Here is a 17,601-nt window from a genome sequence, read left to right as displayed (position 1 = left end):
TAGACTGTAGACCTTAAATTGGTTTGGAAACAATGTAGCCATGTAGAGTAGCAAAGTACTATGTGAAAGTGATCTCAACTGTAAATAGTAAACCTGATTAAATAAATCTCTGTATATCCTCCCTATAAACATGACTTGTTTTCTGTTTAAGACTCCAGTGTATTTGTTCAAATAGAGTCCTGGTGTGCTAGAAGCATAGGCTTTAGTACAAAAGCACCAGTTCTAAGCGGCTTCACTTCGATAGATCTGTATTTAAGGTTTGGTGGAAGCTTGGTTGTATCATATTTGTTCTTTTTATTTGAAACAGTACTAGAGAAATACAGCACAACAAACTTGGTTGAACTTGGTGGAAAGTTAACATCTTGTGAATATAATTAAGGAAGAATCTGTTGCCTCTCAACAGCAGGGGGTGAATAGCCATACTATAACTGCTGTATGTTAATTATGCACTAATGTGTCTTTTATTATTCAGATGCTTAGTCATTGCTGTGTTTTCCATGGCTTCAGTTGCCTCATTCTTTGCAGAAGCCAGGAATGTTCAGAATTCCTACCAGTTGCTTATGTGCTTTATCACGCGTAGTAGACATGCTCAGCCAAACCGACATCAACATAATATTCTCAAATACCCAAAGAAACATCACTCAGGAAAAGATAATATGTGTAGTCTGTTGTTAAGGCCAGTATATCTTGTGGGGAATTAAAGTTTCTTAGAGTTGTTACACTGCTGTAGAAGTATACTATTGGAATTCTATATTAATTTCTAAAGGTGGGTTTCAGATGATATGCCTTTGGGGCTTAGATTTTCATTCTTAGTGCACTGTGTGGCTTAACCTGAAAGGCCTTCTGGGACTTCGGTAGCAAGTCTGCTAACATAACCTACTATCAGAAGTGTTGATGAATTTAAGGATTACCTGCATCATGTTGTATTGCATATTGTAGATATGCTTGGTAGGATCCCGGACTAATAAGATCGAGATGACCCTGGCTTCTAAGAATCAGAGTAGGGGAGGTTTTAAAACAGACTTCTGTGTTGCACAAAACAGCTAAGGATGCTTCAAAAAGTAGTCAGCTCTTACTAGCAACAAGGCAGAAATAAGCTCCGCACTCAAGAGTCTGAACATATCCTCTTTGAAGTAAGGATAGTTACGGAGAGATTACAGCGTGTGTACTTGTTAGTCTTGCTGGAAGACCATGGATTTGGAGTAGAGATGACTTGATGGTATAGCATCAAGTACTTGCTTGCAGGTCAGGGAAGTCTCTGCTTGCTTTAGAAAATACAGATAATTCATGCTGGAATATGGAAACTTTTTCTGAATCTACTCAGTATTTTACAGCTCTTTTCAGCATAGAACACAGTCTAAATGAAGCCCAACCGAACTTTTAATTGTTGTGAATTAGTTGTTTCTAGGAACCAGTGGCCTTCTTGCATGATTTGTCAGTAGGTCTTGGATGTGTGGATAGAGTTATGGTGTTGTGTGTCTAAACAAACACAAACGTGCAAGGGTCTAATACACTGCATTTTGTATGACTTGCTGAAGTTGGGAACAATTGATACCTCCTTAGTAGTCAGACATGAATACAGCTGTAGTATGAGGTTTTACTTCTTACAGTCTTGGAATGATCTTGTATTGTAAATGTGCTTGGGTTGCTGTGTGCTAATTAGTGCAAACAGTGGGATTCATACTCAAATAAGGAGGCATACACAAGTTATCATGTAGGGATTGAGATAATACTGACTTCTGCCACCATACCTTCTGTCATCACTTCCAGTTATGTAGACTTCCTGAATTCTGAAGATGATTAGAAGCCAGACAGCTTAAATACTTGTTACTGGTTCAGTATAGTTTAGCTTGGTTAATGTTGAATATTACCATAGTACTAAAAGCCTTGAATTGGCTGTAAATCTGTTTTGCTTAGAATTCCAGAACTGCAACTGATCTGGCAGGCTTCTGAAATCCAGTCTTCAGTCTCGGTATAACCGTAGAGAAGAATTTCTTAATCCTGAATCCTGTAGAAAAGGAGATGGTTCGATATTAAAGGTAGATGACAAATGTGAGGCTTATCTAGCTGTAGTTCATTTACCTGTGTCCTGTTAAAAGCTTTAAACAATGAAAGAAAATCAGGTGGTTCTGCTTGTCAAGGGGATGCTGTTACGGTGCATTATAAATTATAAAAATGCAGGTATAGTTTGTTACACCCATTCATGGAAGTGTTGTTCTGTGTACCTATTTCAATAGAAATTGTGGCTTATTTAGCATTTAACTTTGCCTGTAGTAGAACAGAACTATATTTGGGTAAATATACAGAGAGAACTTACTCCATTGTAAATATATTAAAACACCAGTATTAAAATGTGTCTTGATATGCTGAGCTTCTTGCTGTCTATGTGAGCAATATTTCTTGCTTTTACCTAAAGACCCTTGATTTCTTCTAGAACTAAAGTCTATGCATTTCCAAAAGCCTGTTTTGTGTCTGAGAAGAGCTTCTTGACTTACTCATCTTCTGGCTGAATTCCCACTTATGCTGGATCCAGGCTGCCTGCTACTGTTAATAAAAGTCTGCTCTTAGCAAACTATTCATATGCTAAGAAAAATGACAGTAGAAGACTAGGTTTCTGTCCTGTGGGTGAAAGAGTGCTATCACAAACTGTTTCTCTTGTAGTGAGCTGGTGAAGCCATATGCCCTTCTGCTTCACTCATTGCCAAACTGTCTAAGCAAGGTTTGCATCCTAGCTTTTTCTTCACCTGAGTCAGAATGTTTGTATTGCAATGAGATTTTGTTTAAGTTTAGAGTGTTTTTTTGCTGTTGAGTAAGGAACCACGCTGGTATTAAAGAACAGTGCAAAAGTCTGAACAGCATGGCCCTGTCTATCAGGTAATACTCTGGTATGCAAGTTTTCTGCTTTTAAGTTACCTATATCACGACTCCTTCCTCTTAAATGAAGTTATACCATAATGAAACTCAGGCTCCTGTAAACATTCAAAGCAATATTTTCCAGTGTGGACTTCATTGTCATAATGAACAACACAAAAAATAAAACAAGAGAAAACTAAAAACGTAGGTCTGAACGAGATGGAAGAGTTTTGTTTTCCTCTAGTACATTTTTAGTTGCTGGTTGTTTTTCTAGCTGTTACTGTTGAACCCTATTTCAAGCATAGGACTTTAATCTGCAGTGTAGTATAAAGTTACCTCCACTAGCTAGCTGGAGATAAGCTCAAGTATCAAAGGCAACTGAGCCATGGCAGCATGCAGTTTAGTTGGGGCTACTTAATATTAGTGAGGAAAAAATACCATATATCAGCCTGTGCTTAATGAATGCTAGGAGTACCACAGGTCCACTGCTTCCAGTACCAACTAGTTTGGTTTGCTCAACAGTGCTGTAGTTTGCCGTGTAGACTCTATCCGAGCCACGTGTTAATTTGACTTGCTCAGGATCTCTGGTCTGCGCTATTATCCTTTATCTTTCTCAGTGCCCCTTTTCATGTGTTTTCTAGCTGGTTTACACTCTCGACACTTAAGTTTGAACACCATTCTCATCAACACCTTTAAACATGAATTCTTAATTTCTCCTTCAACTTTAGCATCACTGATTAACTGCCTGCCTTTCTTCTTCAGGCACAGAATCCACATGTATTAATTATTTTTAAGGTCAGCATTCTAGCAAGGGGAATATTAAGTTTCTTCCCTTCCTCTTTGTGGAAACCTTTAATGTATTTGAATAATATATTTTCTGTGACTGTTGAAAGAAAAAAATCATGGGCTTAAATTGCAGCAAGTGAAATAAGGTTGATATATCAGGAAATATTTTTTTCCTATTGAAAGAATGAATAAGCTTTGGATTGCATTAGACAGGAATATTGGTGTCAGTGTAATTTGGCCTTCCTGATATGCTTGTATCTGCCAGTGCTTTTTAGGGGACAGGGGATGACTTAGTTTCATTCCAGCTCTTTTCTTCCTTGACTCCTGTGTCGGACACTTTCAGTTCCTGTTTGGATTTCCTCTTGTCTATCTTGTAGCTCGATAGAAGGCAATCCTGCTACTATTGCAAGCAAAATGTTACATTTCTTACTTTTTAGATGTAGCTGACTGCTCCCAAGAGGTTTCTTCTGTGTATTTAACTTTTTGGAATATACAGTATGTAGGGTGTTCCTATCCCCCTACTTAATCTGATGTGACTCGTCTTCTGTAGCGCAGTCTACCAAAATTCAGCTCTGTTACAGTATGATCTTGCAGCACAGGAAATACAGAACCAATAAATAATTCTTGGTACCCTGTTGATAGGTTTGATAGAAACTCTGTAGGACTGATTACAGTGTAGTACATTGATTACATTTTCACACTTCACTACGCTGTCAAATGCTGATAATGCTATCTATGAAGTCTAGCCACTTTTTTTTCAGCAGCTACTACTTTTACTGTTACTTCAGCCAGTGAAGCTGTTAATACTAGCAACACCAGCTGATTTGGGGAGGGAGAAAGGTTTGTGTTTTTATTTAAAGGGGTGGCTGGATCTGTTCTGTGTGTTGCTTGACAGTACTTCAATTTGCAGCTTCAAATCACTAGCAGTATGTTTACTTTACCCTAGCTGCCCAGCTGAAGTGGCTGCACATCCAAACCACCCGGGTCTGGTGCCTTCTGCTGAAGAGGCAATGAGGTCTCAGCGCAGACTGCATGGGAAATTATTCAAAGAATGATTGAACATGTGTATGCTATTGTGGAGCACACAAGCATGTACCTTGCCTACAGCAGTGAGCCTGACCTCATCCAGAGCTTTTTAACACATGGGATTAGAATTGCCTTAAGGGTGTTTTTTAATTGAGCTTTGTTTCTTCTTGCTGCCATTAAAATGACTTTGAAGTACATTGCAGTGCAAGTCCTGTGCTTTACTGCCTTTCAGCAACCTAATACGAGGCTCATGAGAATTCAAGAATCTCATTCAGACTATAGCCCAGTAAGGCATGATCAGGTATGTGTTTGTCTTATTAAACAGGGGGAAAAAATGGTCTAACAAGCTCACTTTAATGAAGTTAGTAAAAAAAAAAAAAAATCTGTCTTGATAGCAAGAAGAGGACAGCTCGTGAGATTTTTTAAGTACTTGGAGTTTCAGATGAGGTTTGAGTAAGTACTTGTGATAACAGTGGTAGTGATAGCCTCCACAGTAGAGTTAGTGGATCTTGTAACTGATTTAGTCTTAGGCCTGAGATAAATCCCACTGAAATGCAATACAAGTCTCCAAGTGCAGTGGATCTTAGGTTTTCCTGTGTGCTATATCCTGTAGCATAAGCACACACTTGGATGAATGCAGTGCTTAGCAGACTGGCACCTGAGCCTCTAAAGTGTCTTTTTCAATTTTCACCCTTTGGTGCCACCCTCACTGGAGCAGCTGCCCTTTCTACATATAAGAAGCCTACTTCCACGTGCTTTTTTGAAACTCATCTTGCTAATCTTTTCCTTGCTGATCCCTGCACCTTCTCATAACTGATCTGTTTCCTCTGGAGCTGTATCGAGTAGATAGAAAGGTCTTTTGGGGGCAGCATCTTTTAAAACATGATGTATGCTTGAGATGTTGCTAAAAGGCCAGAGAGCAAACTGACATCTATGCTGCATCTAAACTGGTGCTAGCACAAAGCTTCCCCTGTCTGCCAAATTGCTAAACTTGATGCAGTGACCTATAAAGTGGCAACAGTATTTGCTTGCTATAGGCTGTGCAAGGCTGTTGGGCGATAAGATGCTGGCAGTCTTAACCCTGTTTCCCACTGTCTTGCATATTGTTTTCATATTTCTAGACTGCTTCAGTGCTGATCTTTCACTTCTACTGTAGGGCTGTCTTTCCTGGATTTGCTGTTTGTCCATCTCTGTCTTGGTGATACTGTTCAGTATTGGGACTGACTAGGAGAGAGCAAAATCAGTGGCATATACCAGAATTATGTTGCTGCTGCTTTTTGGAAGTCTAGGTGGATCTGATTTTGATGGGGCAGTGTCATAGTTTGCGTGTGCCCTACATAGCAGTAGGTGTAAACTTTGCCCTTCTCTCCTAATTCCAGGTGAAAGGAGTATCTGCAAAAAAATACCAAGGTAGTCCTGCAACAAGTCATGTTTCCTCTGTATAGCGTATCACAAGGATTAGTGCTCAAAAATAAGGGTAAATCACAGGCTGCTTTTTACTAGATGGAGGAGAAGGAAGTGCTGGGGAAGCACAGCTGTACAGCTGCTCCTTGGCCACGTGTTACACCCCAGGCAGGTTTAATGGCCTGACAGCTGGCTGGGGTAGCAGGGGTAAATGAGATGTAGAGTTTGCCCACCTGTTTCTCTACTTCTCTGCAGATTTTGTTTTCATGATACATATTTAGTCCAGGCATATACCTTTGACTTAGTCCTTGCTGTGACTGCAGTAATATCTGCTGGATCTGTGCCTGGCAGCAGCTGTTGTTTCCCTCCATGTCTAGACTCCAGGATATCTGTTCAGCTGTATTTTCTGTGGTCTATGTACACTGCAGATGAACATCAAGTACAGTTTAGCCATAACCTGAACGTATGGCCAGGTTTTGTAGACCAAACCTGGACATGAACTTTAATCATGCAAATGAGACAGTATCAGAGCTCAAGTCTGGCAACCTAACTGAGACTCACTTAGCGATCCTGCTGGAGCGAGCAAAGAAGCACTTCTGCAAAGTTTCAACTTTTTAGTGCTACGCAATGGACAAAACTTTTTCTTCTTGCTCTCACCTGCTTCTCACGACACTGAATGATCATGTTTCACATCAAAGCTTTTGAGTTGAAACCTCTTCTCTCTTTGTCAGAGGGAAGCCTGCAGACATGGGTTACTACTGGTAACTGGTGAGCCACACCAGCGTAGGGCCACAGAGCTATTGCTGTTGACGCTCCAGAGAATGAATAGCTTTGCTTTCATCTTGGATGTATGGTGCTTCAGGCAACAGCCCCTTTCACCAAATGGGCTCCTGCCCCATTTCAAAGAATAACTTTTTCCAGGGTAACTGCAATGTCAGACCTTTGCTAGCATCAGGCTGTGACTGAAGAACTGGAATTCATTTTCTTCAAGCAAATAAAATGCTTAAGCAAACCACTGACATCTGGGGACTTGGGAGCAGCTAGGATGCCTTGCATGCAAAAGCAGTCTGTTTTGTAGACCAAAGTGGGAATCAGTCTAGAAAACTGCTTTTGAACAGAGTTCTGAAATTTTTCTCCCACCTGGACAAAGGAAGCAGTAAGATATGAAATTAAGTCATGCTTGCCACTGAAAGAGGCTGCCAGCAAATCAAGTAAACGGGTAGTGTTCATAGGCTCTCAAGTAAGAGAAGGATAAGTCATCTTTGGCAACAATTGCATTGTGTGGTCCTGTGCCAGGCCTCTACCAAACACCTCACAGACAATAGGCAAGATTTCATTTCCCAGTACATACTGTAGAAGAACTAGGCACTCCTGGCACTTCTAAGACTTGGAGAATGCCCATCCTTGGGAAGCATGCTTGTTACTAATAGTCCAGCACTCTACAAAGTGTTCTTGTGCTTTGAATGCAATATCCATTTTAAAAGCTTAAAACCACCACTTTAGCCTGGCAGTGTTAGTGTACATGGGCAGGAAACAAAGATGTCAGCATCAAAAAATGGTGCATTGAGGATACAGTACACAGGCTGAGCAAACATAAGTTAAATGTAGGGCCTGTGCTGATAAGCACTCTGGTTAAAAAAGCTGGCACAGGACCCTGCAGAGCAGGGAGGCTGCGTTTCTCAAGATCCCTCCTATCCCTATAATAAGAGCTTCTCTTTGGTTTTGAGTCCCCCCATGGCTGCTGAATTGAGCAGTGACCGTAGTAAAACCTTTAGCTGCCACTTAGCAGAACAAAGTCACTGTCGCTCATGTCTCCCTTCCTCACAAGGGGTTCAGAAATAAGAAGGGCTGTGCAGCCCTTCTCTAGAGACAAAGCATTTCTCACGTCTATCAGTGCATTGAAAGCTTTCCCATTCACACTTATGTTAACATTCTTATCCTGGGAAGGTTAAAGTTCACCAGTTTCCCAAGAAGTTCCTCCATGGACTGTTTTCGGCTTAAAATTTCAGAACAATTCTTCCTTAGATGCAGCTGTTGAGCATTTATGCCCTTGCAAAGTGGAAGGGAAATGGACTAAACTCCCCCACGCTCCCTGCATTGAGTGTGAGTGTTATCTCATGCCTGCAACCCCCTTCCCAAGAGCCATCCAGTTGTATTACAAAACAAGCAATGGCACTGTGTACACAATATAATTTGTCCTTTTGTACAAGATTTTCCATTGCAAATATTGATCTGACCACCACCCAATGCTAGCTTGCTTAGACTGAGTCTAGGATTGAACAATCACAAAAATACTTAGCGTGCCAAAAAGATTTTCAGTTCATGATGTCAAGGTGGTTTACAAACTCCCCACGATGCATGGGGAAACTGAGGTATAACTTCTCCAAAGTCATACCTTTGCTTCACAAAGTCAGTCACTTTTTTATTAAAGGGTTTAGCCTGGGCTCCTTGAACAATCCAAGTGTGTAATCCCACACAGGAAATTTCATTCAAGTTTAGGCTAGAATTTCTTTAGCTGTACTGTGTGTCCATTTACCCTGAGGCAGGGGCTACAGCAAATGCCAGAATTTCAAAGTTGAAGAAAATTTATGTCAAAGCACCACTGATGCAGTTATAGTTCATTCAGTATTGTACCAATTAACATGCTGATTACTTCTCTGTATGTCTGCCCTTGATTTGGTGGTTTAGTTGAATTATGGTAAGGGCAGCAAAGCAGGGATTGTATGTCCTGTTTTATGTTTTCAAATCTACAACACTGGCTCTTTTAGATCTGATAAGAAAAATTCCTTCTGATTTCAAAGAACCTCTTAGGATATCTGTTCCCTCTTCACCCTCCCACCCCCAGTTGTTTTTGTACGCTCTTTGTTCTCAAGATGATCCGTGGAAACCCCTGGCTATAAACTGGTAGCTATGTTTTAAGTCCAATTCTGTTTTCCCGGTGGTTTTGGAGGATTTTGTCTTTCCTCTTAGAAATTTCAGGAATGTCAAGTCTGATTTCTCCTGATTTTGCTGGGAGGTCTCAGTGATTTCTATTAGAGTTTTATATCTAAAAGCAAGATTTAGTCTGTGCTTTCAGTCAGAATACACCACCACAGTGAATCTGCCTTTTGGACCCTTGTGTCAGACAGAAATGCTGCAGCCACATGGCACACAGCAGTGGTAGGCTGTAAATGTGCTCTTAATGTTGCGCAAAGCGGCTTTGTGCCAGATCAGGTGTCAGCTGTCCTTCAACAGCTGGTAGCACTGTACCGTGTGCACTGGCTAATTTGATGGAAATATGATTATCTGGCCATTCTAGGAACAGATCAAATTTGCACTCTGCATGATCCGGGAGTGCACAAATCTGGAGATAACTCTGGCTCTGAGCTTCCCTCATCCAAAATGTGAGCTGGCCACTGAAATTAGATAATTGCTAACAAAGAATAGATAATGGCTAACAGTTTGACTAAAAGTTCTTTGCCCTCTCCACTTTCTCTCAGTAGATGGGGCGTTGTCATTTTGTTAATAACAGGCAGGACACTAATTCCTGTTCTTTTTCCAAAATCTAGTTATTCCACACAAGTATCCTTTCCCCTACAAAAAACAGTCCCTCAGCCCCTGCAGGCCCCTAGCAGCCATTTACTTTCCAGAAGCCCGATGTGACCTAGCATCACAACTTTATCTCCTTCCTCTTCCTGGGGAGCAAACCTCAGCTATTCTTTCTCCTTTAGCTTCAGCTACAGTGAGGATGCCCAACACATCACAGCTGCACTATAAATACACCTGTGATGGGTACTGTCATTAATTTAGGAAGCTGGTGAATGCTGCTGGTGGATGGTAGCGCCTGACCCTAATGCCATTTTTAGTTTTGTTTTGTAACAGCCAACTCTGCTTTACTGTAGAGGCTCGGCCACGTTGGTTGTGCCCGTGACCCCATGGCAGCAAGGAGACATGGATCTCAGGGTGAAGGCCAAGCTAAGGGCACCTTCCTGCTCTCGTTGCTCACTAGCAATGAGTGTAGTTTCTGTTTGAGGACACGTGAAGTATTGGTAGCTCTGTGGCTGGTAACTGCCCTTGCTTTCAATGCCCCAGCCCTGCAAGCTGGAGAACAACAAGGCAAGGGAAAAGAGATGGTATTGAGCAGCAGAGGCTGCTTTTCAGGCCTTTACAGTGGGTCCTATACTGTGCAGAGTTGTTGCCAGTCACACTGAAGGTTAACAGTGACCTTTCAGTGCAGCAAACTGTGTGTAGTGCTGATGTAGAGTCCCCTGGGTTCTCCAAGCCTGCACAGTTAAGCCAGCTAGCAATGATACTGCCAAGAGGTTACATAGTACCAGAGAAGAAAGTGTCTTAGTTATCCACCAGTGCTTAGGTTAGATGTTTCTTAATGCCCAGCCAGGTTCCTATTAGACACCACCTGATGCCTGGCTTGTAATGAATCTCCTCTTGGCATCCGTGTGCTTCCACTTAAGCTGTATTCAGTAATCAGTGAGGTCTAAGCAGCAATCGGGAATCTTTGCCTAGAAAATTACCTCTGGAAAGGAGACTCAGACCTTGAATACACCTCCTGAAGAAGCAAGACGAGAAGGAATCCAAGGTAACGGTTGCTACTGTTTATGTCTTATGCATATGATCTGTCAATACTTTGGCTGAAGTATGCTGGGGTTATTTGTAATAGAGTTCAAGCCACAGTCCTCAAGGAGGTTGCAAACACTTCAGACCTTGAACAGCTGCTGTGCTCCTGCTGTTGCTGACTGCTCAGCTGTAAAGGGGTTGATTTCTTCCTTTCAGCTTACTAGTTGTAAAAAATGCTAGAAGCTAGATATCTGTAGCAATGGACCTGTGAGTTTGGCAGGAGGTTCTTTCTTTGTGGTTAAGCACTGACTGTGTTGGCTGTCCTAGAGCTGGGTTGCCTGGATCTCTCTGTTTCTAGTCTGACACTATTTATTTGACCAAGTTTTACTGCTGGCTTGTGGGCTCTTAATACCATATGCAGCAGCTGAAATCTGTTCTGTGCAGAGCTGGCCATCATGTAGATATTTCCTAATTACATATGGTTGTTGTTGGTTAAATGTTATTTTTAAACAGGTTTTCCTGTTCTTCTCCTTAATTAATGATAACATGGTAAAAGAGAATAATGTGCATATCTGAGTTTGGTTTAAAGGTACTGTTGGGCTGGATTGCCTACTTCCAACTTTTGAATTCTTGTTGCGGTTAAAGGAATAATAGAACAGATCACCACTACACTTTTTCATAGCAATCTCATGGCCATGTTCCTCAAATCCAAAATCCATCTGGAAGAGTAGCAGCTGTCAACCTCAGTCCCTTTCTATTCTGTTGTGGTTTGTGAGGGAAATGACTCCCAATCTTTCTTGACATTCATATTTAATGGATAGATGATGCCTGTTTCTTATGGCCTAGTCAAAATTTCTAGAGTTAACAGTTACAGGTTTGACATTGTTCAGCATAAAATACTTGTTGTCTGTTGTGCAAACTGAAGTCCTGCAGTGCCAAGTCAAAAACAGCTCAGTAATTTTATTGTAACTTCTCTTTAATGAGTTTGTCTGTATATACATACAAGCCACAGGCTGTAGGTAGGTAATCAAGTCATCCCCTTGCAGAGCAGCTGGCAAATGCATGTTCCTTGCTCTCTGGGAACAGCTTCTTGTGTGTGAACCCATCCGGAGCCAGAGCACTAGCAGCGTCAGTAATGAGGTAGTCTGCTTATTGAGAGTGTGCTATGAAATAGGAGTTAACTTGACAAACACACAACTTTGTTTGCCACTGTTGTTTTGTCCCTGCATGTTGTTTGGCACCTCCTTGCCAAAAAATGGTAGTCAAAATGAACGTGGAGGCTTATCAGAAGTGTTTGTCCAAAAAGAATTTCAACCAAAAATGTTGGAGTTTAGTTTAAGAATGCCTCCCACTGGAAAGGGCCTATTTCAGTTTCCCATCTTACCTGAAAATTAAATGATTACTTGAATGCATCAGTTTTGTTGCCCAAGTGTTACCAATCTGGAGAGAAAACATTGTTATTAAAGCAATATATTAAGGCAGTAACCTACATTTGACCTTCCTGCTTTTCCTACTGACGGGGAAGTGGGTGACACCTAAAATGGGGGTGTACTCAGAGGGTGTGGGTATTTCTTGATATCTCTGTTCTATTTCTGACAAGTGCTGCTACACTGATAGGGCAAACTGCCTAGATATGTCTTGGTAACTACTTATCAGCGAAATTCTTCAATGTAAAGCAGAGGAATCATGAGAAAACATTGCTGCTGCTTTTTCATTTCCTGAACAGTCTGGAGTTAGCACGTGGTACCCAAATGCTATGACACTGGGCAGATTTTGAAATATCTATAGCCTCTTGCACTTACAACAGTATTTACTTGACAGAAGAAGAGAGAGGTAGAAAGGAAACCAGTTTCCTGAGTTTAACAGCAAAAACATGAAATTATTTGATGGGGTAGAAACAGCAGTCACCATTCCACCAGCTGTCTGTCAGTCAGTGATGTAGACCATGTGGTACATGTAAGCAAAGATGATCTGTAACAGGTTTTCAGGGTAACCAGGACTGGGTACTGCAGTGTCTTGTATGAGGCTGTCTGGGCCCCCAGAGAAGTGAGGAGTCTTAGCAAAATCTGTGTGTCACACCTAATTAGAGGAGATGCATCTCAATGGTTTATTTTTTTCTCTTTAATTAAGATAATCTGCAAAATAGCTACCTAAATTTATTTAAGTATTTGTTGGTTTATTACAGTTCTCTTTATGGAAGACTGAGTGTTCAAGAAGCAAATATATTAAATCTCTCATACTTCAGGTTCCTCTCATGCTGTACAGAACGAGTGATGTAGTTGTCTGACAGCTACCATTTACAGTGCGGTGGCCTAGCTGAAGGCTATTGTGGAACATCTTTCTATCACTGTTCAATTCGGACGTGATCACGGAAACCTGTTGTTAACATCTTCAGCCTAAGCACTACTGTTTGTATAACCTAGTGCCTTAAATGCCATTCAAGTTCCTGCAGTTCCTCTGAGCCTGCGCTAATGCGAGGTACTAAGAGCCCTTCAGCACGGATGCAGATGTGCTGCATATTAACTTGGGTAGGTGTGGGAAGGACAAGTGTGCCTGTGCAAAGGACTGCAGGGAACTAAAGAAAAAGGGCCTGCAGCAACTTTTATTCCATTCTTGAAGCAAGAAATTAGAATAAGGTACTGCAAGTGCCTCTGACCTTCATTCTGTTTCATTTAAGGAATAATTGCATTGACCATTATGGCTTTTTCTTCTGTCTAGATTTCTCTTTGTCTTTCCTGCTGTGTCTTAGCTAACAGTTCCTCCCTGCTCTGTGTCTTTTGGGTAGCAATTTGATTCATTTTCATTGACTTGGTTCAGTTTTAAGACCTGAAACCTTGGCAAACAAGGTCATTCTGCCCCCAGAAATAGCGCGCTCTGCTTCAGATTAAATCACCGATTTTTATTTTTTTTTTAACCATCTCGAAATACTGAAAAGGGAGGAGTGGCAGAAAGTATCTATTGATCCCTTGGTAAGTACAGTGGCAGTTGGAAACGTTCTTAAATACTAAACTAGAAAGACTTATAAGAGCTGAAATCTGTGAAATACCTGTGCAGTGCAGCTTCTCTGAAGAGAGCTTGTTGAAGAACAAGCACATTAAAAGTGCCTGGAAAGGAACCAGGACATGTCTATGCCAGCAATCCCAGAGGCGCAAAGGCTGTAGATAGCAGTTAGAGACAGAAAAGCCTGTGGGCAGAAGAGAAGGAGAGGATCAGCCAGGCGGACAGAGGAGTTGAAAGGAGAATGCACTGATGACATGGGTATGCAGATTGCATGAGGAGGTAATTGGCACTTCTCTCCCGTGCTCAGAGGAGAGGGTTCAGGGCAGTGCAGCACGGCTGGAGGCTTTGCTTATTTGTTGTTTTTATTGTTTATTTAAACATGAAAAATCCCAGGGAGGTGTCAGGGAAACCATCTAACCAAGGCAAAAGCAAGCCTTGGGTTCATTATCTCTCCTTATTTTGCTGCCCCAGAATCCAGTGCAAAGCAGAGCCATGGGTAGCATAGATTTCATTGTATTAGGAGATGGCTGTGATGGGGAGTGCTTTATGTTTTCTTACTACTGATGTGTCTCAGTCCTTCAGGTGCTCCTCTCTATCTGTGTTCATTGTTTTCCATATTTTCATCAGTGACTCTGATAAAGAACAGTGGAGGATTTCCCACCTTTCTCCCTGGTTAGCCATGTGCTGTAAGGGGAACTCGAAAGGGGGCTGTTAAAAGGAACTTAAGAGAGCTTTTTCCCTGCTATGTACAGCTAAGACACTGCAACGTCAGAGCTATCGCTTTCCACCCCACTGTCAAAAATGCTTGCATGGCCTGTGCAGTGAGAGGAGGGGATCCATTGCAGAGAACATGGCTGCTGTGACCATGAGGGTGGCTCACAGGCTGGCTGGAGGCGGTCCTCCGTCCTGGAGAAACAGCACTTGCTTCCTTGATCTTTTTCCTTTAGTGCCGTTAAGTTCTGGGCAGGATTTTCCTCCCAGATTCACCAAGCTTTGCGACACTGATGGCAGCACAGTGTGCTGAGGGTAGGAAGAACTGTGGTAAGAAACGCAAGTCCTAATCTCTCTGAGGTGAAGACATTTTTTGCAGACTGTAGGCCAGGAGGTGCTGGGATGGGACAGGAGGAAGGAAGAGGAAAGCATGGTCAGTTGGTTATTTCCTGACTGGTAATTGTAGAAGACAGTGTTATGGGTTGCCCTTGGTCAGCTGAAGCAGACCTTGTGTGCTGTTTGTTTTCAGTAATAGAGTATTTTTAAAGTCTGAGGACTGGGGCTTCTTTTCATCAAAGCTTTTTGAGATAAGACCCTGGCACAAAGCCTCGCTGCCCATTCCTTTCTGCCGTCCACCAGCCATCCTCGTTTTCTTCAATGACAACTACAATGTCTCCTTCACTGATATCCAGTTCATCCACGTTCTGCAAGTAGACAGGGAAAGGAAATGTGGTTAGCCTGAGAGCACAGGAGGGCCCAAGCATGTATCTGGTGGGCTTTTTTACCCTGCCTTTCATCAACAGCCTGCTGGTGTCCTTCAGGTTGGGAATGAGCCTGAGATACCAGACAATGAGGGAGTAAGCACTTACTAAGCTGGCTATTTCCTTAAGATCCTCAAATTTCCCCAGTCTCCATGGTGTCTTCTCTGAGCAACTTGACTGTTGTATCATTGGGGAAGGCCGGAAAGGGTTAAATACGACTGTCCTAAACCAGCTAACCATGACCCTTTCGTAGTCTGCAGGTGTTGCTAAATAAAACAGTGCACATCTTAATTCCCAAGGGAGATAAAAACAGTGTCTCTACTAATCCAGGCCTTAAATAGGTCTCTCAGTTCTTTTAATACAGAACAGCGGTGATCAGTGGAGGTATAGCGACTCTTCCTGAGATACGTAACTTTTATCTCCGAGACAAATGGAGTAGTTGCAAGTAAGCTAGCGCTGAGCTCTCAGGCAGCCATCAGTCCGTTCAGTGGCACTGTCCTATTTTCCATAGGAAACCACTTTGCTACCCGCAGTGTAGTAAAATAGAAAACAGGGTAAGAGAGGCTTCCAGATATGTTTGATGCATCAGCTAAATCTAAATTTAATGTACCTGAAGTACATTTAAAAAAAAAAAAAAAGAGAGGCCTCAATATACAATATACTGAAAGTGGTAACAGGCTCTTTCTCAGCAGGGAAAATCTGTGTGTGTCATATTTTTAAGACAACTCCTGGAGTAAGGATCTGACAAAGGGATCCAGCAGTCTCCTCAGGGGAACTGCCATTAACAGTGAGGTACTTTCAGCTGTGCTTGGATGAAATTTCAGGCAAATAATAAAAGAAAGTTTAATACAAAGCAAAACAAAGAACATATAATAAAAGGTGTCAGAATGCTGCTGTACCTAAGAGAAAGTGCTCCTTTCCAGTCCTTTCTCTGTTTTAATAATTTATCTGGCTATATGATTTTGTCACGTGCCAGCATTTCTTCAATGTTGGCTATTGATGGCACATCCTGTGGTGTGACGGTCTCTGCACTGTAACATAAGACCTCCTGGATGCTGCTCCTTCTCCTAATCTAAAGCTAATAAAAGGTAGCTTTAAACTGACATGTAATTAAATTGCGGAGGTCCCATTGGGGGAGGCTAATGGTTTAGCAAGAGTCCAAGAGGTTCTGGAGTCCATCTGAATAAGAAAATATTCATAACCAGTCCATTCATAATCTTTTACTAATGGTACTATGCCTGGATAGGTCTGAAGCCAGTGAGAGTTCAGTATCCCAGTTAAGGATGCAGGTTGCTCTTTATAACAATCTTTTGGTACGTGGACCATGTCCACTGCAATTCTGCAACTTGCAACATGGAAGTACAGGGAAACAGTCATTTACGGGGATTCAGTCCTCTCCAGCATGGAGAGCACCTCAGTTGAAGCCAGTGTGTTAAACTGGAGCAGGACTCTCCAGATAATAAGTGAGATCAAGTGGAGAAGAGTTCCTAGATAAGCATCTGTTGCGTATTCTTACACGAGGAACCTGTAGCTATTTTCCCTAGGAGAACTTTTCACAAGAGATGTAAGTTCAGAATGCACAATACTGCATAGCCGTCATCCCCTAAAAAAATAATGTTTTCCTTGTGTTTGTCGTCTCCTGTATCTCTAGAAGGAAGTTTTAACAGCTCAGCACTAATTTAGGAGGGATATAGCATGCTAATGTGTAATCACTTCCAGTAATTCTCTAAGTGTCCCTGGCTGTAAAGTGAAGATAACACCTCCTTCACAGAATTAACACTTTCAAGATGTTTGGATCAACATCATCTATTTTAAATCTGACACTATGAAATATTTATTTTGAAGCCTTTAATTACCTGGGCTGTGTAGTCATAAAGTACTCTGTAGTCCTGTGATGATGTGATTCCAGCTTGTTCATTTACAAAAACAGATGCATAGACTACGTCTGTTTTCTCTGCTAAGGGGAAAAAAAAAAAACCCAAACCACACACAGAAACAAAGAGTTCAGTTGCTTATAAATGCATGGGATCATATGCAAGAGTTCACAAATACAAGGGTTTCTGTTCTCTCTCTGTCTGGAGATGTACATGTATAGAAAAGCTGCTGTGAACTGTAGGTAAAGTCTTGCACAAAAACCATGTCCCATTGATTAGATGACAATACACCCATTGAACTTTGTGGGAGGTCAGAAACTAGCTTTAGCCTCATCCAGGTTGGGAAAAATGTTTACCCTGCTAAAGCATAATCCAAATGTTACAGAGAGCAAAATGCTGTGATTAAACTGGTTTAAAATGGTTGCTGGTGGTGGTATAAAATTCTAGCAGTTCAGTGACTCACATAGTCACTGACATAGTCGCTCACATAGTTCTCTTTTTCCCTTGAGAAAAATGGAAACTATTGTGCCCATGGGTCACCAGACATTTTTCAGTAGTTTCCATAGTTCCCAGATAGCTATTTGTCACTGACATAACTTTTTTGGAAGATATTGTTTTAATCCAGCTTGTCA

General features: G+C 41.6%; 2 protein-coding genes across 2 annotated transcripts in view; one reads left to right on the top strand and one right to left on the bottom strand.

Annotated features, from left to right (window-relative positions):
- The first annotated feature begins 10,530 nt into the window (after positions 1 to 10,530).
- Positions 10,531 to 17,601, top strand: part of SCAPER (S-phase cyclin A-associated protein in the ER) — a 258,080-nt gene continuing 251,009 nt past the window's right edge. The window contains exon 1 of the mRNA XM_009330071.1: positions 10,531 to 10,645. The gene's annotated coding sequence lies outside the window, so the exon portion shown is untranslated. The remainder of the gene's footprint in view (positions 10,646 to 17,601) is intronic.
- Positions 14,907 to 17,601, bottom strand: part of PSTPIP1 (proline-serine-threonine phosphatase interacting protein 1) — a 36,088-nt gene continuing 33,393 nt past the window's right edge. The window contains exons 14-15 of the mRNA XM_009330112.1: positions 16,952 to 17,052; positions 14,907 to 15,038 (exon numbers count right to left, since the gene is read on the bottom strand). Coding sequence (XP_009328387.1) covers positions 14,907 to 15,038; positions 16,952 to 17,052 — 233 coding nt within the window. The remainder of the gene's footprint in view (positions 15,039 to 16,951; positions 17,053 to 17,601) is intronic.

This window comes from Pygoscelis adeliae, unplaced genomic scaffold (assembly GCF_000699105.1).
Source record: "Pygoscelis adeliae isolate BGI_AS28 unplaced genomic scaffold, ASM69910v1 Scaffold298, whole genome shotgun sequence".
NCBI classification, from domain to species: Eukaryota; Metazoa; Chordata; class Aves; order Sphenisciformes; family Spheniscidae; genus Pygoscelis; species Pygoscelis adeliae.
The sequence above is the reverse complement of the archived record's forward strand: the minus strand, read 5'-3'. Positions and strand labels throughout refer to the sequence as shown.